The following is a 24,712-nucleotide window of genomic DNA, read 5'->3' on the forward strand; positions in this document are numbered from 1 at the left end:
GGATTACTTCTTCTGTTACTTGATGCCCCCCCCCCCCCGTTCAGTCACAAGCGACAATGAATACTTCCTGTAAGGGTAGCTTTGTGTGTAATTGTGAAGCAAGGGTTGTGCAATCCCAAACCACACCTCTCTTGAACCGGCACTGCTTGAGTCCAATGGCAAGCAATGTCGAGATAAACGGAGAGCACAAGCAATGTCGAGATAAGCGGAGAGCACAAACAGCACCTAAAATTCCAAAATAGTTACCCATTTTAGTACTGACCGGGTTCAATGTTGCTTAACTTCAGTGATCTAACGAGATGCACAAATTTAAACATTCATAGCTCAAAGTCACTTACTTTTTAACCTTTCATTTCCATCTGTCAGTAGCTCAAACAGTAATGATGCTGGAGAGATCAATAACAACTAAGGCCTGAGCGCTAAAGGTTTTGGTTTCAATTCTAGCAGATGGCACCCAAGTCATTTTTTTAATGACTTGAAATCATTACCATATATTGGATAATAATCAGTAAAGAATTGGCTCTATAATAATAAATCTGCATGAATTAACATACAATATTTATGCATATTTTATGACCAGGCAATGCCAGGCGGCCTGCTAGTATATATATGAAGATATTGTTCTGTGGACCTCAAATTTGCTAGCAACTACTGTTCATCCTAATGGAACATTCCAGCTTTTTCCTGGCTAAAAATATTTCATTCTCAATAACTGAAAATATCTCTGCAAATTATCAGACTTGTATGCAAAACTGTTTTCATATTTGGTTTGGTGATTCCATGCCGCATTTAAAGGGTTCTTGAAAAGGTTCAGAAGCGTATTTAATCTAGTTGGTTCCACCTTTCTTTGCAAACTCTCTCTCACAAATGTGATGTTTTTAGTCTCTTCTGTAAATACTATTATGGGATGCGTTGATTGAGATTGTCGGACTGACTTCCTCATCTTGGTTGTTATTGTCACAACGTTTCGGCCGTTTTGCCCTCCGGCCTTCGTCAGGTTAACGGTTTGTTAGGAGTCTCGAACCCAACCCTTTATTATTATTACGGGGGTACCGTGTTCGGACTCCAGCTAGGCTTTGGGACATAGTTGCTGATTCTCTGTTTTTTCAATGTTACTTTTTCACTGCCTTCGTTCAGGATTGAACTCAGCACCTTTGGGTAACTGTAAACTTTGATACAACGTCTAGGACCACTCGGCCATATGTCACTAGTCCGAACACGGTACCCCCGTAATAATAATAAAGGGTTGGGTTCGAGACTCCTAACAAACCGTTAACCTGATGAAGGCCGGAGGGCAAAACGGCCGAAACGTTGTGACAATAACAACCAAGATGAGGAAGTCAGTCCGACAATCTCAATGAAAACAACTCATCTCAAAAATACAGACAATTACTATTATGGGATGCGTTCTTTAGAATTGTTTGATTTATTCCATTTCTTATGTTCCTCCTGCACAAGCTTCATTCTTCATGTATGCTGAGCACCAATTTTAGGAAGATTTCAAGATTTTATGACTTCAAACTGATCCCTTTGAGATAATCACCCAGAACTATTGGACCTAAATACTTCTTGTCATTAGAATAATCATTCCTAATCAAAGCATAGCATTTTACCAACTTCTACATGCTTACATATGAACAAAAATGTAAAAAAAAAAAAAAAAAACGACATGCGGCCATAGATCAAAAACTTGATCCGATTGAGCAAAACCAGGATGAATTTTGGATTCAACATATCAGATTTGTTCTTAATCAGCTGAAAAAAAAAGTGCAGACAACAAATTTGTTGTTGTCCAGTGTTATAAATAAACAGTATTTGACATTACTGAAGAATTTCACAAAGTATTAAATTTTCCTCATATTTTTAAACAAATAAAATTAATTTCAAATTTCAGCAGAATTATTCATGTTTACAATAGCGATAACATGCATGTTTGAAAGTTGAACGCATGTCTGATGTAGGAATGTTTTCTCGAAATATTACAATGTCTGATGTAGGAATGTTTTCTCGAAATATTACAATGTCTGCTGTAGGAATGTTTTCTCGAAATATTACAATGTCTGCTGTAGGAATGTTTTCTCGAAATATTACAATGTCTGATGTAGGAATGACCTTTTTTACAATTTTTGATGATGACCTTTTTTTACAATTTTTTGATGATGACCTTTTTTTACAATTTTTGATGATGACCTTTTTTTACAATTTTTGATGATGACCTTTTTTTACAATTTTTGATGATGACCTTTTTTTACAATTTTTGATGATGACCTTTTTTTACAATTTTTGATGATGACCTTTTTTTACAATTTTTGATGATGACCTTTTTTTACAATTTTTGATGATGACCTTTTTTTACAATTTTTGATGATGACCTTTTTTTACAATTTTTGATGATGACCTTTTTTTTACAATTTTTGATGATGACCGTTTTTACAATTTTTGATGATGACCGTTTTTACAATTTTTGATGATGACCGTTTTTACAATTTTTGATAATGACCATTTTTACAATTTTAGGTGACCTTTTTTACAATTTTAGATGAAGTTTTTTTACAATTTACGATGACTCAATCACAGCTTCGATATGTGCCTAGAACTGGGTATATTACTTTTCCACAAGCGCCAGTGGGAGCTCGACAAATATTTGGCAGATGGCGGTGATCAGGCTGGCCTTGGTCTTGTTGAAGGTCATGTTGGTGACGATCTCAGCATATGAACAAACAAACGAGTGTCATAGCAATCCTTCTGAAGCCAAGCCTGACTCTCTTTCGACTTATGGGCCGGTGCTGAGTCCTGCTGCCACTCTCAGGATCTGCCAGCGGCCACCTAATTGCATCACGGTATCACCACTCTTCAGCACATCCAGGTACACTTTGGTGTTGATTTTGAAGCAGACTTCGAAGATATGAGATGGCGTAATGTGGCCCTCATTTTAAACTACATCAAAGACCATAACATTAGCCTGTTGCGGCACCAGCGCACAAGTTTAAAGAGACGCAGGCTTGGCTTCAGAAGGAGTGCTACAACTTTGTACCCTTCTCTCGCTGGCCCCCCCCTCCTCTCCTCTCTCGACCTGAACCCGCTGAACTCCTTCATTTGGTCATATGTCAAGAACATCACCAACATGACCTCCCACAATACCAAAACCAGCCTGATCATTGTCATCCGCTGAGTAATCTTGCAACTCCTGCCGGTGCTTGTGGATAAGGCATGCTCCCAGTTTCAGGTGCATATCAGGGCAGTGATTGAGGCTGAAGGTGGCTACATTGAATAGATGTCAGCTCTACTACATAATCAAGTTACCTGAATTGATTTTTTCAATAAAAGTTTTAAAATAAAGCTGTAGTGTTGTTTTCATTAGAGCAACAATTTTATCGTTCCCCTCTGAATATCTTTCTTTTAGTCTCTTGATCTTACTGTATTTCAGGACAAGAATTCATCTAGTCTGGTGGAGTAACCAGCTGAGTGCTGTTACTTTAGGCAACATCACTTAGTGAAAGTGCATTATTTTTCATAATACCCAATGTGTGATAGCCAGACCAAGATCTTATTTGGGTTTATGTTATTCTGAATATTTAGTCAGGGTTTATTTGTAGGGGAAAATATTCCTTTGCCATGTTGTCCTGACAAGCCCCTGTACAGAGAGACCATAAACACTTGAAGACACTGTATAACACAGGCAACACAAAGTTTGCTAAAAACTTTGGAGGTGTCATACTGGAAAATACTGCAAAGGTATATAATGAACCAGTAAAGCATATTGCAAGAAAGAAGAGAAAGAAATCAAGAAAACAAGGATAGAAACAACATAAGAGAGCAGGAAAGTTCCTGGAAGAGCTTAACCAGGAATATATAGACAGAGATGCTTCATTCCAATGGCTCAAGAGCAGGAGACTTCCATTGATAAGGAAAGACTCATTGTAGCCAGTGAAGATCAGGGCTTACTCACAAATCTATATATAGAAAAGGCAAAATGTGTGTGACCATTTCGTGTATGTCTTCAAAAGGCTTTTCTCGCACACGGTCCCGGGTTTGCTACTATCGCTTACAACTGTGTATATAGGTCCTATATAATAATATCTAGAAATTAGGAAAGCGTGTAGCGTATAGATTTATTTACGTCGGTTTTTACAAAATTATTGCTATTTTGGCTTCTCGCGTGTTGATTGAGCTTTTTAGTATAAATAAAGTGAAACTAAACTTAAACGGACGTGTTCGCGGCATTTCGCCGGGAAAAACGTCCAGAAGCAATAAGCTTTGATCAATCTTGTATATCAGACAGTCAAATTTCGATAAACAAACTCAAACGCTGCGTGACTTCTATTTGACCTTCTTAATTAGGTCAAATGGAAGCAGCAAAGTTAACTTTTATTACGCACGCCTGTTTTTATAGTTACATAAATAAATTCAAACACATCTACGCTGTATGTCGCGGTGGCCCAATGGTAACATCGCACTTTTTTTTTTTTCACACATTAATTTCAAACTCAAGGCTACAGGTTCGATTCTCATACTCGTCTACCAAAACAGTTTTTTATTATTATTTAACCCCCCCCCCCCGAAGTTTTGATTTACCTCAAGACACCCGGGCATCGCCGGGTACCCCCTGCTAGTAAATAATAAAAACAAAATGGCTGGCCTACAAGTAAATGGTCAGTACAGGTTTTGCCACTCAGCAATTGAGAATCCGAGCCACTTAATGTCTGGATGCCCAATCCTATTGCCAGATGGTTTTTACGAGTGGTAGGATGATTCCAATATTCCCCCCCCCCAGATTCTGATTCTTTATAAATCTCTAAATACTATAAAATTGTTATTTTGTCCCGATTACTGTACAAACACGTCTAATATGTGCATATACTTTTCTCAAACGTAAAAACACACTTGTGATGGAGGTGATCTAGAGATTTTAGATTTACTGGAAGTTTAAAATCAATAAATATTCATTATTTTATTATTATTATTACCAGCAATGGAAGATGATTTATAAAAAACAAAATCAAATAAAATAGATAATTAAAGTAATCGATTTTGGCATTTGAAAATAGGCTAAAATTTTCCTGATTCGGATACCCCAAAAAGCTCTGATTTTTCCAATTCCAATTAATCGTCTCAACACTAGTCTTTACACTGTCCATTACAACAAAGTATGTAAATACATCCATTGGAAGATGTGTGGAGAGATGCAGCTTGACAGATCATCAAACATCTGGAAACATGAACCATCACCAATAACATCAAACGGAAAGGTTGCAGAGTTTTTATGACAAAGACAAACAGGCGGGCAGATACATAAAAGACAAGGCCATTAAACCAGACATTGTAATATGGAAAAGCTCGAAAGAACTGTGCTCATTATTGATGGCAGTGCTCCAAACGACTATGTCTTTAAAAGAGTTGAACAGGAAAAAAATAACAAAATATCAAGACCTCAAGAATGATTTTGAAAAACGACATGGTCTTTGAAAGAAATTATACGGGTTGTTATAGGAGCAACTGGCCTAATAAGAAAAAACATCTCAAACAATAGTTGGAAACAATCCCTTGAAGACTGAATACTATTGTTAGAATTTATTATTGGAATTTATTGTTGTCAATTTGCAGCTTGTAATTCACTTGCTATTTTTTCTTCAAAATAAAAGTGTTCTCCAATTTTTAATTCAACGTCTGCCCACATTCTTTTGCAAAGAAAAAAAAAACTGCAGACGCAATTCCATTTTACTAATAAATGCTCTGCCTAGTGTCGAATGTTATCAAAAGGGGTAGACAATTTCGATTCAAATTAAGTCAGGAATGACTCAAAGGAAATTAGCAGAGTTGCTCAAGAATTACATATGTATAGCTGGTAACTGAATTCTGGTAAGCAATATTAAAAAAATTATTTTAAAAAGTCTGTTTTTCTTTCAGTTATGTGTTTATTTATCAAATTGTTTTTCTTTCTACACTTGACCTCGATCATCCCCCCTCCTCCCCAAATACTATTCTTAAAATTTATTATTGGAATTTATTGTTGTCAATTTGCAGCTTGTAATTCATTTGCTATTTTTTCTTCAAAATAAAACCGTTCTCCAATTTTGAATTCAACGTCTGCTCACATACATTAGAAAAAAAAAAAAAAAAGAAAACTGCCGACGCCATTCCATTTCAGTATACTGATCAAATAGCCACACTAATAAATGCGGTGCCTAGCATTGAATGTTAGCAAATTCAAATCAAGTTGAGAATGATTCGAAGAAATTAGCAGAGTTGCTCAAGAATTACGTTGACATTGCCAACTGAATTCTTTCTTTATTTCAATTAGTGAGAGGGGAACCTGTCGCCATACTTTCTCCTAAACAGGTCAATTGAACTTATATTAAGTAGAATACTTATCATTATCATTTTTTTTTAATGGAGAGCAGACAATGCATTGTGTATTCCTTGTCGACAGCTCCCGTAACTCTTGTTTCTCCTAATTTGTCTCTCAGTCCTCATTTAGAATGAGTGATTTTTCTGACAAAGGGAGAAGAAACGCTGTATTCTAGGTCAGCAGTATTTTTGTGTGAGCAGTTGCCTAAGATGTCGGAAATTTTCTGTTTCTATTTCTATCCTTGTAACCATGTCACTAGTAAGGGTGCTGGAGGTAAACGTTTTTCTGGGTTGATGTTATCTGCCTGATAGTCAGGGACCCACACCTTGGAATAACCACTAAGGAGGCTGTCCTATCAGTACTTTGGCTGCTGTATTGTAAAATTGCCAAAACAACAACAAAAAAAGGTGGTATAATATATATATATATATATATATATATATATATATACACACGTTTTATTTTTTGCGTTTTATTTTTTATTATTTTTGCTCTACAACAGTATTGAGCACTTTCTTCAGTTTTTATTAATTACCATTTATACTATATATATATATATATATATATATATATATATTCGTAATCAAATTGAATATTGAAATGTTCATATCTTTGGTTCTATGGGACAAAACTACATAAAAATTTACAGTCGTTTTGAAGATTATAATACTATTCTATGGTTAAAATTTTATGACAATTGGTAAAAGAAGAACCTATATTTTCGAACCCATAAAATATGCCAAATTTGCCTACATTTGTATATATAGTGTCCTGGCAGACCAGCTTTAGTTTTGCTGCTTTGGGATGACTTCTGCTTAGGGTTTTTTGCCTGGTTGTTGGTTGTCTCCCCTGTAGCCTTGCCAGGCCACTAATATAGTTTTTAGTTCATGATGTACTTTGTATCATTGGAATTCCTAGTCTTTTTAAGAACCTTTCCAAAACAAACCCATATTTAGTGTAGGTATATAATCAAAATTATTTACTTAAAAGATTTTTCTTTATTATAATTTCTTGTCTAAATTTTTGATCGACTAAAAAATATGATTTATTAAATTTTTATTTTTCGATTTTTCTTGTTATACATGATTAATTTATTAATTTAATTTTTATTTTATTTTAATCTTGTTATACATGAGAGGCGTTGCAAAAGTAATGCTTCCTATTTTTATTCCACCCAAATGGATCAGAGGGAATTGCGAATTGCACTGTTATGATAGCTGAAAGTTTCATCTCTCTGTAGCAGATATTGACGGTGTTAGACTCTAAGAAAGCAGTCTCTGTCATGGACATACGTCTGAAACAGATGTGTCATTGAATTACTAGCAAATGTGCATTCAGAATGTTGGTAGTTATATAAAAAAAAAAAATTCTGGAGCACAAAAGGTCGCGCGTTTTAATGGTACCACTCCAGTCTTCGCAACTCTTCAACTTTGAGTTGAAAAAAAAAAGTTTTACTTTTGGAATGGCCCTCGTGTATTTATATATATATATATATATATATATATATATATATATATATATATATATATATATTCGCATGATAAAAACCCAGAGAATTTCAACCGGGTTTATATAATATTGTTCAAATAGTTATATATCACACACACACACACACACACACACACACTGCTCAACTTTTAATGTGTCCATATGCAGTATCTTTGGTTCAGATTTCATACGAATAGGTTACACGAAGATTTTTTTTTTTATTGGAGGGAGATGCGAATCGACATATTGAAGGTCGTTTTTTTTTTTTTCACAATTTTATGAGGACGCCGCTGCTCGTCTTAAAAAAAATACAATATAAAATTATATATATATATATATATATATATATATATATATATATATATATATATATATATAATCGCAAACAGTAATAAAACTGACAAGATCTTGTGTGTGTGTGTGTGTGTGTGTGTTGCTGTCGCGTTGGAGGAAAAAAATTCCGGGACTTGCCCGCCACCCCATATTTACTTTCAATTGTATATTTATTAAAAATCAAAAAATAAAATATGGTTAAATTGAATCATTTTTAAAATCGCATATATGACCAAAAAAAAAAAAAAAAAAAATCCAAGTTCCCCACCCGGCCGATGCCGGGTATATATACCTAATTGGAATTATAGCCCCCCCCCTCTTTTTTTTTTTTTAAACATGATATCCAATATGCTATATTCGTTTTCTAATTATGTGTAACTGAAAATTGCTTATTATTATTTTTCTTACTTGTTCCAAATCGTTTTAATAAAAGACAATGACTTCGGGGTGGGCAGTTACATTTATTCAAAAATAAAACTTGTTAAAAAAAATATTACAAACTTATTAAAACCTATTAAAATCTAAAACCTTATTACAAAGTAATTAACAAACTTTCACAATTTTAGGGGTTTTAATATAAATTTTGTATTTAAATTTGCTACTTTTGTCATTCATTCATTCTTTTTTTTTTTTAGGAGGGAATAATTGTTTTGTACGTTTTCAGCTTTTAAGCTTCTTTTTTCTTTTCGTGTTCGGTTTGCAATTTTAAAGTTCCATTGCATTTTAAAATTTGACAAAACAAAAAAGAAATAATACTTAATTTAATATCGTACGTTTTTTTAAGGGAAAAAAGTTATATTTATTGCTGACTTTACTACTAAAATAATACTGGGAAAAAAAAGAAAAAAAAAAGATAACCCCAACTCTTACCCTAAATATGGCGATAGATGAAATTTAAAACTTGGTAAAAAGTAATATGCAAGACAACAAAATCTCTTGAAACAATTGATACGAAATTAAAATTTTTATTTATTATTATTAATATTATTATTATTATTATTATTTTACTCTGTTATGACAATTTTAAAACTAGAAATCGTATTTAGAATGACGCCTTCAAAAGAGAACGCTGACAACCATTGCAATTCATCAAGTTTTATTTATTTTTCATGCAAATAAAGCGTCTTCATTATTATTTAATAACAAATAATCACGCGTTCAAATTATAAATTTTTTCATTTAATTTTATTGAAAATTAAATAATTTCATTACAAAATTAAAAAAAAGCAAGTCACACGAAAACTGTCTAAAAATGGCCGCTTTAAGAAAGAACAGACTCCAGTCAGAAGGAATTGTCTTAAAAGGGGTAAATAAAAATATATTCGCATAAAAGTAAATTACAATTACGAATAAGAAAATTGCATTCTATATAATGTTTGTTTATTTGGTTCCTGTTAAAAAATTATTCGTATTACAGATTTAAAAAAAAAAAAAATGAAAAATAAAGTTTCAATTTGGCCACCCACAAGCATTTTGTGTTTTTGTACTTGTGCCGACAAAGACCACTATGTATATATGTTGGGACTTGTGCAGTTTACGGACCGTGCTGAAATAATAACATTAGAAACACATTCTTAATAAGAGGAGGTTTGTTAACTTAACTTGTACTTTCACCTAACAATCGAATAAACGAAAAATACAGTAAAACTGCATAAAGTACCAATTTATTACCAGGGGGCTTGACGTTGTCAGAGATTGAATGAGGAACGCATAGATTGTAATATAGTTTCTTTTACTTTAATATGTTCAATTTTTAGGGTGGAGCTCAATTGATTTGGTCGGAAGTGGTATACAGGAGAGTAACGTATATGGAAATAATTTCGCTAAGTTTATAATCGTTGATACACACACCATTCGAAGTACATCGGGCATTTCCGGTAACTCAATAAGAACCCCTGAACTCGTGCTTCAAGCCCTGAACTTCAGATTGCTATTATTATTATTATTAATAATAATAATTAAATTAATTATCAGTTTATAAATAAAATAAAATTAAAAGTCATGCTAAAGTACATAGATAACAACGTTGCTTTAGATGTCAAACCCACCCACATCGGATAATGTTGCAATTATTTTTATCAAAATTAAATATATTTATCCAATTACTTTTATGAAATGTTGTTCCAGAATATATATATATATATATATATATATATATATATATATATATATATATATATATGATTAATAACCAAATCTCCCAAAGTTCGTGCAACAAACAGGAGCTACAACTTGCATGTTAGCCCAGTGATTTCCCTCGTGTAGCTAACTTGTCATAAGTATTTTTCATACTACTACTAATGGTAATAATAATTTGATTATTCCGTTTTACGGAATAAACAGTTTTAAAAGAAAATAAAAGTTAAGGAGGCCACGTGTTTTGTCGGTAGAACGAAGAGACTGGTTAAATAATAAAATAATATCAATTAAAGAAGACAAATAAATATATAACTTTAGATTATTTTGAAAAAAAAACAAAAAAAAAAAACATTTACCTGGAAGGGCTCTGACATGAACCATTCCAATAACAACAAACTTGGATCGACGGAAAAGTTTCCTAAATAGTTCCATGTTTACGTCAACATAAGTAACCAAAAAAAATTACAACTTATATACGGTTCATACAAACGTACACAATATAAAAATTTATATCAAAATATTCTTTTGGATCTGTTGAAGTATTTATTAGATTTTTTTATTCAAAGTCTATAAGTAACAAAATGCTTCATAATAATTATTAAGTTTTAATTCATTAATTTGAAACTAAAATAGTTCGTCTTATTATTTCATAAATTATCTGCATGTATAGGTTTCCATAGTTGAAATTGATTAATGTCGGCTTTAAGTTAGTCGCCATGGAGACAAAGATGGCGTGGTTGTCGACCAATGAAATGCTACTTCAATAATGGAGACGATTACGCTTCCTGTAATGAAAAATTGTGTTGGTTTTTTGTGTATAAGTCTCGCATTTTCATACCGCTTAACTTGCAAATATATCGCAATAGATTCCTTGGATCATAAGCTATCCAACGACATGCGATATGCCAGGTGTTTACGCCTGGTTTAGGAGAAATCATTTTTTTCTATCCAATGGCCCGACTCAAGTGGCAAGATGTAAACTTTCCACATGTACATATTTATTCATAGCGAAATATGTTTCTTTTAAATGAAAACCCACCTAAAAAGTGTAAAAAATGAATCTTTATCTTTTTTAGATATGATTTTGATTTTTTATATTTATTTTTTGTCTGCCCTTTTTCCCCTAACCTTCTTTCTTCAGGCGTCCCTTTCAAACATACCATTACATAAACAACCGGTTTTCGCTCTTAAAGTACTGACCAAAATTTTCCATGCAAACAACGTTGAAGATTTGTTAATAAATATAATATAAGTAAATTTAATGAATTATTATGATTTTTTTTCTTCTGAAATCTATTTCTATGCGTAATGAGAAAAACGAAATTGGCGGGACTGTTACTCCGTTGTGAGGCTTCGTTCATTTAGGCCTTGGTCTTCTGACGGGCTAAGACTTGTTTGAACGCTTCTCCCGTACACCATATAATCGAGCCCGAAAAAAAACAAAAAACAAACTAATTTATTTCTTGCATATATTTATATATATATTTTTTTAATTACAAAAAGGTGAGATTAAGTCGAGTAGCTCCTTTAATGCATATTAATTTAAAGGAATTTAAATATTATTTTAGACTTCAAATTTTTTAAGTGTGTGTGTGTGTGAACTTTTTTATCAGCATAATTGTAGTAGCCGAAAACATCGAAATTGATTTAAGTATATTTCTTTGTTTTTTTGTTTTTTAATTATTTTAAAATTAGATTTATTTTTTATTTTTTTGTAAAAATGTTAATATTAGTTTAAACTTTTTTTTTTAGTGTGGATGAACTTTATTTCACTCGTAGTGCCCGAAATCGTCCAGACGTTATATAGATATATATATAAACTGTATTTTATTCTTATTAGAATAATTAACCTTTTACCCCCCTTTTTTTTAATTATTATTTTAATTATTTATTACGTAGTTTAATTAACTTTCTGTAACCAACCTAACTTGATTAGTTAAGATTTACGAACTAAATCTGTCGTCTATGTAGATTAATTTCTGTATCACACTTCGTTTTAACATCCATTTCTTATTGTTTTCTTGAATTATTGGTGCTTATTTTCACATCCCAAAATTGGCCATTCTTTATTTTAATCTAATTTTGTTTTCTTCCCAGTTTCCCCGCTCTCGCGGATCGACTATGCCCTGTCGAAGGTAAGTGGACGATTTCCCGTTTCGCTTTGCCAACAATCCGCCATTTTCTAAAACTTTTTTCGCACACTCTTGTCGTCAAGTCCTGAAGTCGAAGTGATTTTTCTAAACTTTTTCACCGTTTCTTCCAGGTCGAAAATAAAGTCTGCAATGAGCAATGCATCTACAACCGATAATAGGAAACGAAAATCCCAAGATGTAAGTATTTTTAATATTATTCTACAACGTAATGCCTCTATCGTAGGAGGGTTTTTTTTTTCGTTCGACTCTTTGTTCGCCCACCCCCAAAAAAGTCTAGTCGATTTTATTTATGAAAACTTATCTTAACTAATTATATCCTATATTATTTCTATTTAGAATGTCCAGCTAGCTGTAGACAAAAGAAGACAGTTCCAAATTCAGGTAATATATATTTATATTTTACTTAGATTTTTTTTTAAAATGCTTTGTAGGTCGTTTTATTTTTTTGTTGTTGTTGGGGGGGTACTTTTGGTATTGTCGATATCGGTTTTTTAAAAAATGTTACTTTGTTGGCGCCTTGTTATTTTTAAAGTTTTTCTTTTATTTTTCTACTTGATTTATTAAACTTTACATCGCCCCCCCCCTCAAAAAAAAAAGTTTTATTGCTTTTAATTTTTCGAAGGTTTTCCAGATGTATGTATATATTTTTTTCATGCATTATTTTCCTTAAGGCTACTATATCGTGATATTTATTATATTACTATGAACAAGTCAAGGAACAAGACTTAATTTACGTTTAGGAATTTGTCCCCTTAAACATAATTAAAAAAAAAAAAAATTTACTCTCCCCCATCATCTTTTTTTATTTATTTTTTTTTTTAACAAATAGACCTAATTCATTTCATTTCTCATTCATTCTAATGCATTTTTTTTATTTGTTTAGGTTTTTGCCTTATTGCAAATTTTTAATTTATGGAATTTTAATACAAATTTTGACTATAATATTAGCTTGTCATAAAATTACCATGAAAATTTATGTTAAAATTACCATGAACATTTTATTTCTCTCGACCCTTTTTCAAACGTCATTATTTTATTTTTGGTAATTTTTTTTACTTAACTTTTAATTTGACTTATTACCCCTACCCTCTTTATTTCGTACTAGTGTACTTATTGATCCGTGCTGAAATAACGTAATTTAAAAAAGCCATTCTTAACATGGGGAGGGGAGGGTTTTTGTGCCTACTTTAAATTTACCATTGAATAAAAAAAAAACAAAAAAACTTGGAAATACGATTTAAAAAATAGCGCGGATCAGTAAGTGCACTGTACTAGCACAGTTTATATATAATATACACACACAGACGAAACTTATTTTGAAACTATATACATTTACTGGAGTAGTGTTGTCTTAAACATAAAAATATTAAATCAAGTTCCCATCAGGATCCACAGTATTTCTACTTAACCCTTTTATCAACATGCATTCTGGTGGATTTAATTTCGTAATGGATTTCTTAGATCTATTTGATTTCAATAAATATTCAATTAATGACAAATGAACGTGTAAGTGCAAGAAAATATGAAGTTGTGAATGAAAAATCATAAAAACGAAGAAGCTTAACTTTATAGATTTTATAAGTTTTTCTTTTGCAAATTAATGTAATGTTAAAAACAAAAACAAAACGGTTAACTTGAGTTTTTATTTTTTTTTAAATATGCGTTTATTGAAAATTTCGATTGCCAAATTAGAAATTATTGTCGTATACAAAATTAATAACTTTATGTCCTGTTTTTAAAAATAAAACGTGTAATTTTTTTTTTTTTTTTTTTTTTTTTTTTACGTAAAGTTGTGTACGTGTGCCAACTAATTCCATCATTTCTCTCTCTCACAAGCTCTCCTCCTCCCCAGCTGTATGTAAATTTGGAAGCGCTCACTGGACACAGCTGCTTCTGCTATTCGAAAAAGTCTTTCATGTTCTGATTACCTTTTCAATATTTTATTTCTTTTTGCCCCAATTCCCGCGAAAAAAAAAAAAAGCCCTAATGTTTATTAGTACTCAACTAATAATAAAAAAAAAATGCTTTTTTTTTTTTTTTTTTTTTAATATCAAGTGCTTTTTTTTCCGCTTTAAATAAAGCGCGCTTTACTTTGAAGAATGCGATCAACAACGCATCCTGCAACTAAAAACGCGCGCTTTATTTTATTTATTTATTTTTCTCGAAATTGTAAATAAAATTTAATTACTCTTTGATTAATGCAATCCAGAATTACAATTACTAATTCATTGCATCGATTATCGATTAGCTTCTATTACGGTCATATGAACTATTTGGCTAGAACAACGTGTAGTATCTGTTCCGGGTACTTCATGCAAAATACATAGCGTGTTTTTTTTTTTTTTTTTTTTTAGGATTTTCGGTGCTAGTGCAGAGTGATCCGCGCTATTTTTTAAAATCGTATTTCCAAGTTTAATTAAAGTTTTTTTTATTATTATTATTATTATTATTCAATTGTAAGGTTGAAGTACAGAATAGGTACAAAACACTCTCCCCTCCCATGTTAAGAATGGCTTTTTAAATAATAACGTTATTTACGTCCGGATCACTCTCTGCACTAGTACCGGATTTTCAAATTCAATTTTTATATTAGTAAATTATTAGGTAACCGTTCCCCCTCCTCATATTAAGAATGGATTTCTAAATTTCGTATTTTAAAATAACATTATTTCAACACGCTCTGTTTTAGAGATTGTGCAATAAAACCAAAAATAAATGTTACCATAACCATATGCACTTTATTTTATCGCAAATGTTAATTTTTTACGAGTTATTGGACAAGATAGCCGATGACATGGAAACAAACGCTGTCGGCAGCCATCTTGTTGGTTAATAACTCGTAAAATCTAAATATGTGCGATGAAATAAAGAGCATTTAAAATTACTTAAAACAAATAGCGAGGTAGGTAACTTATTTATGGATATATACGTAACTTCTATTTTTTTTTTCGTTCGTTGGTTTCACTGTGCAAGCTCCTATTTCTTCTGGACTAGTTTTTTGTCTCACTATGGCTGGGGGTGAATTAAAAAGTGGCTTGTTTGCCCTCGTGGGGAGGCAAGTAAATAGGTTTTTTTACTAAAAAGAAAATACTTGGCCTTCAGGTCAAGATCAAAGTGTAGTATCTGTTCTTCAGATGCTGCAGCTGCACTTCAATTTCTTGTTCTGTCAGTGGAGGAGGAATCCTTCACGACTGAGACAATTTTTATTCCTTTTCTCCACATTAAAAACGACCTTGGTGTTTAACTCCGTCCCGTGGGGAGACATTGTAAATAGGAAAAACAATGTTTTACTTTTTTTTATATTAAAATCAGTTTCACCATGCCTGTGAAATGAACACTAAACTGAAAAATATAGTCGCGGTCTTTATTTAATTCCAGAAAGAGACCGGTAACTAGAGATTATAATTGTCTATTTAGATTTTCATGTTGAATATAATGAATTCTATATCGTTTAGCCTTTTTCGGGTTGTTTAATTAAAGAAAGCAACTTTTTGAGTTTTCTATTGTTTCTCGTGTACAAAGTAACTCATTTTAGAGGGTGAATTTCATCATTCTTTCCCACTAGATGTTTCTTGCATCTTCGAACACTGCCCTAAGAATATTGTGAGATTTCTCTCACAAGGTTTTTGCCCTCGGTAGAATGGAAGAAAACCAAACAGAAATTACAAGTTCACCTTAAGATTTCAACATAAATTTTTTTAAAGTAAAAAAGGTCCATGCTGCAAAAGATGCGTCATCTGCCACGATGGGCTGGTAACGACCTCGAAGGGAATAATAGTTCGTCTTCGATAAAGGCTGGGTAGAATTCCCGTTGACTAAGTGGAGCACACTTGGAGATATAGAGGTGTCTTCCAAGATGGATACTGCTAGTTGGGCATCCACGAGGGGTCCTTCGAATCCGTCCGATGGCAGACAAGCAGGTCAAACTGTAGACCTTAATTTCGTCTTGACAGACATCAAATTGTAGCACAAGCGTGCAAATATAATTCGCTGGTAATTGCAAGATAATGTTCTGCTCCGCGTTTAGACATTAAAACATCTCAAAGCATTTTCCGCTGCCTCAATTCGAGTGAGAAATCCACGTGTGTCCAACTCGGTGTCTTTCAAGATTCTTATCTGAACAGGGGAATGTTAGCGTCAAGAACATTTTCGGCAGTTATTTATAACATACAATTTGATTGGTTTAAATAAATCCGTGGGCGGAGAAACCGTCCAATAAAAAGCTTGCTTATTTCTGCAGAATTTCTTACGATGTATAAAAGGGAGTGGGAAGTAATAGAATTTTTTATCCTGGGTAATGTCTAGTCTTCCTGCTAGCTTGTAAGGTATGCATTTTTTTTTCTTTTTTTCTCTCTCTCTCTCTCTCTCTCTCTCTCTCTCTCTGCATAATTTATTTTGTGATTTCATTGACTTTGTATCTGAAATACCAGTAATTTTTAAAACCCTTTTTCTTTTTTCCAGAATCAGTTCATCTCGATTTCAGGAGATGCTTTGATTGCAACGAGTTCCTTGGTTCCGACATCCGAAGAACCTCAACCAACTGATTCCAATGTTCGTACGACTCCATCTGAACTCTTTGCGGGTTCTCAGTTCCGGTTCCAGAATTACTTCATCACACCTACTCGGCATTCGCCTCTTCCCAAGTTGAATTGGGCCGACTCTAAAGAAGTATGGCGGGTCATGATTGAAAAGGAAGAACATTATGCAAAAGATTCCAACGTCTTAGAAAGGCATCCGTCATTACAAGCGAAGATGAGGACGATACTTTTAGATTGGTTAATAGAAGTAAGTTTTTAAAATAAGAATGAAATTTCTTCCAAACTATCATGTTTATCTGGTTTACATGTTGGCATCTTAAAACATTTGTCCGTTCCACTTTTTCTTGGGGAAACTACTGGCCTGATTTAGCTCAAATTTTGTATGGATCTTTGATATGAGAAAGTGCAGCAAATTATTATGGTATCTGTTTGATGCAGTTAAAGGTTAATATTTAATGCAAACTGAGCACTGAGCACAAATTAAATCGTATTCAACCATCAATTTGACATAAATTCCTCATTCTAAGTCAACCGGCTATAACTTTTGTGCGTTTTTAACAAATAAAAAATTTTTTGAGGTGAAAAGAACGCGCATAGCCAGATTTTCTTGTATTCATGACTGGTGTCTAACTCTGTCCCGTGGGGAGGCATTGTAAATAGGTACAATAAAAACAGGAGGCAACTCCTCAAAGGATCATCCTATGAAGACAGAACCAATACTATGCCACCCACTCTCCTTGATAATGCAATATTGGATTTTAATTTTTATATATATATATATATATATATATATATAATGCCTTGCTGAAAAAATTTTCAGTGCTAGTGCACTTATTGATCCATGCTATTTTTTAAATAGTATTTTAAAGTTTTATGACATCTGTTTTTATTAAATTGTAAGGTTAAAGTACAGAATAGGTACAAAACACCCTCCCTTCCCCATGTTAAGAATGGCTTTCTAAATGTTATTTCAGCACGGATCAATGAGTGTACTAGTACCAAAAATTTTTTATTGCTTAACCTTAAGTGTATCTATTCACAGCAACATAATTCCAATTACTAACGAAATTATTGTATATAAGAAAATGTTCTAATGTTAATTAAAAATGTATATTAAATGTTAATTTATAAGCTGTTCATGAAATTAACCTGCAAATTGAGAAAACTATGAACTAAAGATTGTTATAAAAAAAATGGAAGAAAACCAAACAAGCTCACCTTAAGACTTGAACGGAAATTTTTTTAAAGTAAAAAAAAAAAAAAAAAAAAGTCCATGTTGCAAAAGCAGTATGGCATTTCAGTCTTGTGAGAAAAAATTGTGTATTATGGTTATTGATAAGTGAATGTGTAGAACATCTAAAATCTTGTCATTTTAATTGTCTTTTAATAAATATTGTACATTTCTTGCTGTTCAGTTTTCACTTCTTTTTTTTTTCCCTTCTGTTCAGGTTTGTGAAGTTTATAAGCTCCATCGTGAAACTTACTACCTTGCACAGGATTTCATCGATCGTTATTTGACCAAAGAGAAAAATATTATTAAGCATCAGCTTCAGTTAATTGGAATTACAGCCTTATTTATTGCGGCAAAGTTGGAGGTGAGTTGTGTTTTTTTTTTTTTTTTTTTTTTTTTTTTTCAAAATAATTATAGCTTTAGCGTGACAGATTTGATTTGTCGTGTTTTAAAACATGAATTCAAATGTAAAATAATGCATAAAAATTAGTGTTGGAAAATATTTTGATTTAGAACAATTTTGTTAATTAGTATTGGTGTTAAAAATGATTTAATATTAAAGCCCATAATTTTTTAAAATTTCAATACTTTTTGATACTTATTTCTTATAAAAAAAATGGTTAATTTGTTTGAGAATAGCTTCCTATTGAGATTCTCTACACCATAAATTCAGATGGGGGGGGGTCTCTAGCACTTGTAATATGTGAGAATCTTGATTAAAACTGGGCCCACTCGCTATCACCAGTCAGAACAAGAACCATTCTAATAGATTCTAATTGCCTGAGGCGTCCCAATCAGAAAATGCCAACCAGGCTGCTCTGACATTTTTGATAGGCCAGGATGCATTTGTATGCTGGGTTTTCAAACCCATATTTTGTCTAACCTAGTGATGGAATGGTTCCAATATTTTTTTAGTTCTGATTCTTTTTAAATTTCTGAATGTTTATTTTTAACCCCCCTCCCCATCCACTCTCCCTTTTTCTTAAATATTTACTTATTCTAATGTAAATTTTTTATTTTACAGGAAATTTACCCTCCTAAACTGACAGATTTTGCCTACGTAACAGATGGTGCGTGTTCGGAAAACGAGATATTAGATGAAGAATTAATAATGCTGAAGGTTTTGAAATGGCATCTTACACCAATTACAGTTATTGCGTGGCTCAATGTCTACCTACAAATCGCGAGTTTGGATAAAATTGCAGGAGATTCGTTTGAATTGCCACAGTATTCGTCACATGCTTTTGTTCAAATTGCTCGGGTGAGTTTTTTTTGTTTGTGTAATAACGATGTGGAGAGCCACAGCAATAAGCACCAATGGTTGGCGTGTGCCCTCTGTAAAGAAGTACTGGCATTTGAACTCTTAAACCCAACCTATACGAAAAAAAAGATGCCAATTTGGGCATTGTCATAGGTATGAGGCTGCAGTATAAAGACTGTGTGTGTGGGGGGGGGTAGTGACATTTTATCTTGTGCACCTGGGGTTTGTGTCAGTTGAAAGGAGAACGAAGAGAGAATTACGACAGTGGCGAGGGAGAAGAAATAAAAAAAAAAAATTTGATTAAGAAAAGTTGTGAATCCAACTTTTTCTGTTTTGAGAACGAGAAAACTTTTCATTGAACACTACTTGTACATCGAATGAATTTGTGATTAAAATAGGGATAAATTCCAAAAGAAAAATCATAGACAATTTTTCAGTTCGATTGGACTCACATTGATTTTAATGAAACATTGATCCCCATTTGTTGTGTGTGTGTGTGTGTGTGTGTGTGTGTGTGTGTGTGTGTGTGTGTGTGTGTGTATATATTATATATACTAGCAGGCCACCTGGCGTTGCCCGGGCATAAAATATGCTTAAATATATTATAGAGCCAATTATCTATTGATAGTTATGCTGTACCCACTATATAGTAATGATTTGAAAAGCTGAAAGAAAATATGGCTTGGATGCCGTAACGTTTTAATGGTATTTGTTATCATCTGACCTAAATATACATATCAAAATTTTACAAGCTGACACGCTTATAAATGTACATTTGCACGTGCATAGGTTTTATTTATATATATATATATATATATATATGAAACACCGCTTATCAAGGCCCATAGGCCACTCGAGGATAAGGGTTAGTGGGTATACATTAGTCAATGTGATGATAGCGTAGTAAACATAAGCAGTGGGAATGTTGTAAATTGGATTACTTGGGGGGGGGTCATCAAAAACTTGTTTACGTTGGACTTGAAGACAATCAGATTGTAGTCAGCTGGAAAGCAGGCAATTGGAAGAGTTCCACAGGCGTGCAGTTCTCTAGTTAAGAGATAAATTATGGTTAATTATGCATTCACCCTATGTGGGTTGAACGGTCTTTCTCTGGAGGAGGAAGTGTCGAGGGAATGTTAAATTCGCAAGTGATCATCAGTTGCATGGCGGTGTCCTACATAGTGCCTAATATTCTCAAATGGTCACTAATGTGGTCCCGACCAAGTTCAACATTACTTAACTCCGGGGATCTAACGAGGACCTCCGTTTTAACGTTGTGTTGTGCATACAATATGTGATTAGTTAAAGCAGTTTGTTTGTTTTTTCTTTCTTCTTCTCTTTAGAAACCCAACTCCATCCCAAGACTAATATTTAAACTTAATTAATCCAAATTTCTTATGCTTTCAGTTGGTTGATATTTGTATGCTGGATATTAGCAGTTTGAATTATACAAACAGTGTACTTGCTGCCTCTGCTCTCTACCACAAATCGGCGTCTTCAAATGTTGTTCTTGCAGTATCGGGTAAGTGTTTTTAATACTCCAACCAAGGCATATTATCACTCCGATGTAAGAGTTGCTGTTTGTGATTGTGTCTAACGAGGAACTGTGGGGAGTTGAGCAGCGAGATGTCTGTTCACATTAGATTGAAGTTTCTACAAATTAATACAGGGAGGGAATCCTAAAATCTAGCAGTCCGGGGGGAGGGGGGGGCTTCATCGACATCTGGAAACTAGCAGTAAGTATTTATGTCGATCGGCATGAGAGCTAAGAGTTTGAGCACGTTCCATAGAGTACTTGTAAAACAGGCACAGGGATGCAACATTGCAGTGATGGGACAGAGGTTGGAGCTGGGCCGATAGTGCTCAACGTATTAGATTTAAAACTTTTTTTTTTATTTATACAGCTGTTAAATGGTACTACAGGCAGGTACTTAAAGCTGCTGTCAAAACCAGGCTTAGAGCCTCTACACGCCGAACACATTCCATGAGGAAATGAAATCTTTATACAAACATTATCTGAAGCAAGGGATGTTTTATTCACTTACCAGATTGCTCAATCCAAGAATTATATTGCACACAGTTTTGCTGTTTCAAAGAACTTTCATGTGACCTAAACAGACAGGTGGTTAGTTGGGATTGAAACCTTGTGGCAGGGGAATTTCTCTTGGACATTCTTGTATTTCTTGACTAAACCTGGATTTTTTATTTATTTATTATTTATTTTTTTACATTAAAACATAATCCATGTTATTTTATGTGTGCTTTCCAAGACGTGGTGGCTGCGTTAAGGATAAATAAAGCAAGGTACCAATCTGAGTATGGGTTTGTGATGTGAAACTCTTTAAAGGTTATGAAGGTGTGTACTTTAAAAAAAAAAAATTAAAGCTTTGATTTTGTATAGAAGTGACTGGTTTAAAGAGGACAAATTTTGAAGAACATGTTAAGCTATGAATTGGATGGTCTTCTGTTTTAAAATGTCCTGATGAATGAATTGCTGATCAAGTTCTTTATTGTTGCATTTATTTTTTTTATGAGTTATTTGCAAGGAACATTTTTTTAATATGAAATGAGCATTATTATTTATTATTATTAATTATTCATTTATTATTAATAATTATTCATTTATTATTAATAATTATTCATTTATTATTAATTATTATTCATTTATTAATTATTATTCATTTATTAATAATTATTATTCATTTATTATTAATAATTATTATTCATTTATTATTAATAATTCATTTATTATTAATTATTCATTTATTATTAATTCATTTATTAATTATTAATTTATTAATTATTAATTTATTATTAATTTATTATTAATAATTAATATTCATTTATTAATAATTATTATTCATTTATTATTAATTAATTATTCATTTATTATTAATTATTATTCATTTATTATTAATTATTATTAATTATTATTCATTTATTATTAATAATAATTATTCATTTATTATTAATAATTATTATTCATTTATTATTATTATTATTCATTTATTATTATTAATAATTATTATTCATTTATTATTATTAATAATTATTATTCATTTATTATTATTAATAATTATTATTCATTTATTATTATTAATAATTATTATTCATTTATTATTATTAATAATTATTATTCATTTATTATTAATTTGTTTTTTAGGACTTTCAATGGCAGATTTATTACCCTGCATCAGATGGATGGAACCATACGCTTTAGTTGTCCAAGAAGCAGGGCCGGTCGAATTAAAGTTCTTTCCAACAGTTCATATTGATGACAGTCATAACATTCAGACACATTCAGTAGATTTAGAACTTTTGGTAAGTATTATATATATATATATATATAAATTTGTAACCCCTCTCTCTCTCTCTCTCTCTCCCTTCTCCTCCTGGTCTTCCTCTCTCTCTCTCCTTCACTTATTTACATCCATCTTTTTCTCTTTTCTTTCCCAGGAAAAAGCTCATCTCCGAAGAGAGTTGGAAGCTGCAAAATGTCAAGAATTACCCACGTGTGCAGAACCCAACCTCCTCACTCCACCTTTGAGTGACAAAAAAGGAAACCCTTGTGATAAGCTTATGTGTTCATCTTCAACGCCACAAAGTAAAAACTCCGAAGCGACGACGACGTCCAGTTTCTCACCTTGATTTAACATCTGACAACTTACCAACTTCTTTATCCCATCTTTTTTTGTCCACATTAATCGATGACCACCGCAGAATCTCTCCTAGATGGTCATATCCATTTTCAAACCAGTGCCTTAGTCGCCATGAAGTCAAATCTCGCATCGAATCATGTGATAAATGCATTATAAACAAATGTTGCAAATAAGGGATGGCCACATTCCAATTCCGTGCATTTTTTTTTTATTTTAATTTTTTTTTTTTTATTTTATTATTATTATAGAAACTTAGCGTGATCTAGAAGTTGTAAAGAAAGCGTTTAACCTTATGAAATTGCATTTAACCTGGAGAAAGTAACTAATGGGCTACTGTCCTCCATGCAAATTGGGATTTTATCCCATTTCAATAGATTAGAAGTAGATTTTAAAAAAATAAAAATACAAATTCCTCATTCAAAAAGGGAGCTTTTTTTATTTTTTTTCTTGATTTTAATTTTCTAATTTTTCAATTCTTCAATTACTTTTTAAATATTTTTTATACAAATTGATATTAAACTTCTATTAAATGCTATGCTATTGAATTTTTTTAAATCGGTTTCTATATCTATTTTTCCCCCTTTATTTCTAATAAGATTTTCTGTGACTTTGTGCAGGGACGCTTCCAGGATTCATACCCTTCACCCTTCACAATTTTTTGCATGCAAGTCTTTTGTATCAGGCTTTTTTTTTTTTTTTCTTTTAATATATATATATATATATATATATATATATATATAAAAAAATGGATAACCTGTAATTGTATAGTTTTGGGGATTATTTTAACCCCACCTCCATTTTTTTATTATCCCTTTTTCATCTAAATGAATCTAATATTTCTGTCAATCAGTTTTAATTGTAGTTTTTTTTTTTTTTTTTTTTTTTTTTTTTTTTTTTTTTACACAAAATTTTATACTTTATTTTAGAAATATTCACTTGCTATTATGGCAACAATTTCTGTGGTAAAGTGCATTACTAAAAGAAAACAAATGCATAACAAATGTATCTATTTTCAAATGTTCAGATTTGAAATGGTTTGTGAAAAGAAGCGACTGATGGAATTGGAAAAACTAACAATGGGTTTAAAGAAGGAGTTCCTCTTCAGTTTTACGAACAGACTTCATATGAATCAAATTTAAAATAAATATGAAGAAAGCCTTTTGTTTGTGTACATCTGAATGTTGGAGCTAATAATTTCTAAGCATTTAAAAGTCTATGGAATTCTGATATTTTATTCTTTTACTGTGATCATTTTTTGCTAACTTTTTGGAGAGAATTTAAAAGAAAATTAACTGAGAACTACAGCTTTTTTTTTTTTTTCTACTACTCTGTAGATATTGTGTCTGAGTGTGAAGTTATGTATTTGTAAATTATGAGCCTCCAAAAAAATATATTGCAATAACTTAGATATTGAAAAAAAAAAAAAAAAAAACCTTTAATATTTAACAGTGAGAATTGGAGGAAGAATTGCAAAAGGGAATTTGTCTTTTGTGTATGTTAGAGCATTTTTGTTGTGACAACATTATCCATTTTGATGTTGGTTGATTGTTGCTGTCATTGT

At 32.0% G+C, this 24,712-nt stretch overlaps 2 protein-coding genes across 4 annotated transcripts in view; one reads left to right on the forward strand and one right to left on the reverse strand.

The window, feature by feature from the left end:
* The window catches only part of LOC145259694 (uncharacterized protein F13E9.13, mitochondrial-like), a 136,036-nt gene extending 125,279 nt beyond the window's left edge, over positions 1-10,757 (reverse strand). Inside the window, exon 1 of the mRNA XM_080117363.1 lies at positions 10,666-10,757. Within this exon, the coding sequence (XP_079973489.1) occupies positions 10,666-10,741 (76 nt within the window). The 5' untranslated portion in view covers positions 10,742-10,757. The remainder of the gene's footprint in view (positions 1-10,665) is intronic.
* A 397-nt stretch (positions 10,758-11,154) lies between these two features.
* On the forward strand, positions 11,155-23,285 carry LOC145259690 (G1/S-specific cyclin-E-like). 3 transcript variants are annotated; one of them, XM_080117358.1, is made up of 10 exons: positions 11,155-11,284; positions 12,407-12,444; positions 12,573-12,639; positions 12,799-12,843; positions 16,924-17,247; positions 18,449-18,595; positions 19,256-19,492; positions 20,900-21,014; positions 22,656-22,813; positions 22,949-23,285. In XM_080117358.1, the coding sequence occupies exons 1-10, from the start codon at positions 11,261-11,263 to the stop codon at positions 23,138-23,140; spliced, it is 1,347 nt and encodes a 448-aa protein (XP_079973484.1). In that variant the 5' UTR covers positions 11,155-11,260; the 3' UTR covers positions 23,141-23,285. The 3 variants fall into 3 exon arrangements, with proteins under 3 accessions (XP_079973484.1, XP_079973485.1, XP_079973486.1); XM_080117359.1 differs by lacking the exon at positions 11,155-11,284 and adding an exon at positions 11,292-11,357; XM_080117360.1 differs by lacking the exon at positions 11,155-11,284 and adding an exon at positions 11,683-11,812.
* The last annotated feature ends 1,427 nt before the right edge of the window (positions 23,286-24,712 follow it).

The sequence above is a fragment of the Euprymna scolopes genome, chromosome 35, assembly GCF_053919585.1.
Source record: "Euprymna scolopes isolate OS-2025 chromosome 35, ASM5391958v1, whole genome shotgun sequence".
NCBI lineage: Eukaryota > Metazoa > Mollusca > Cephalopoda > Sepiida > Sepiolidae > Euprymna > Euprymna scolopes.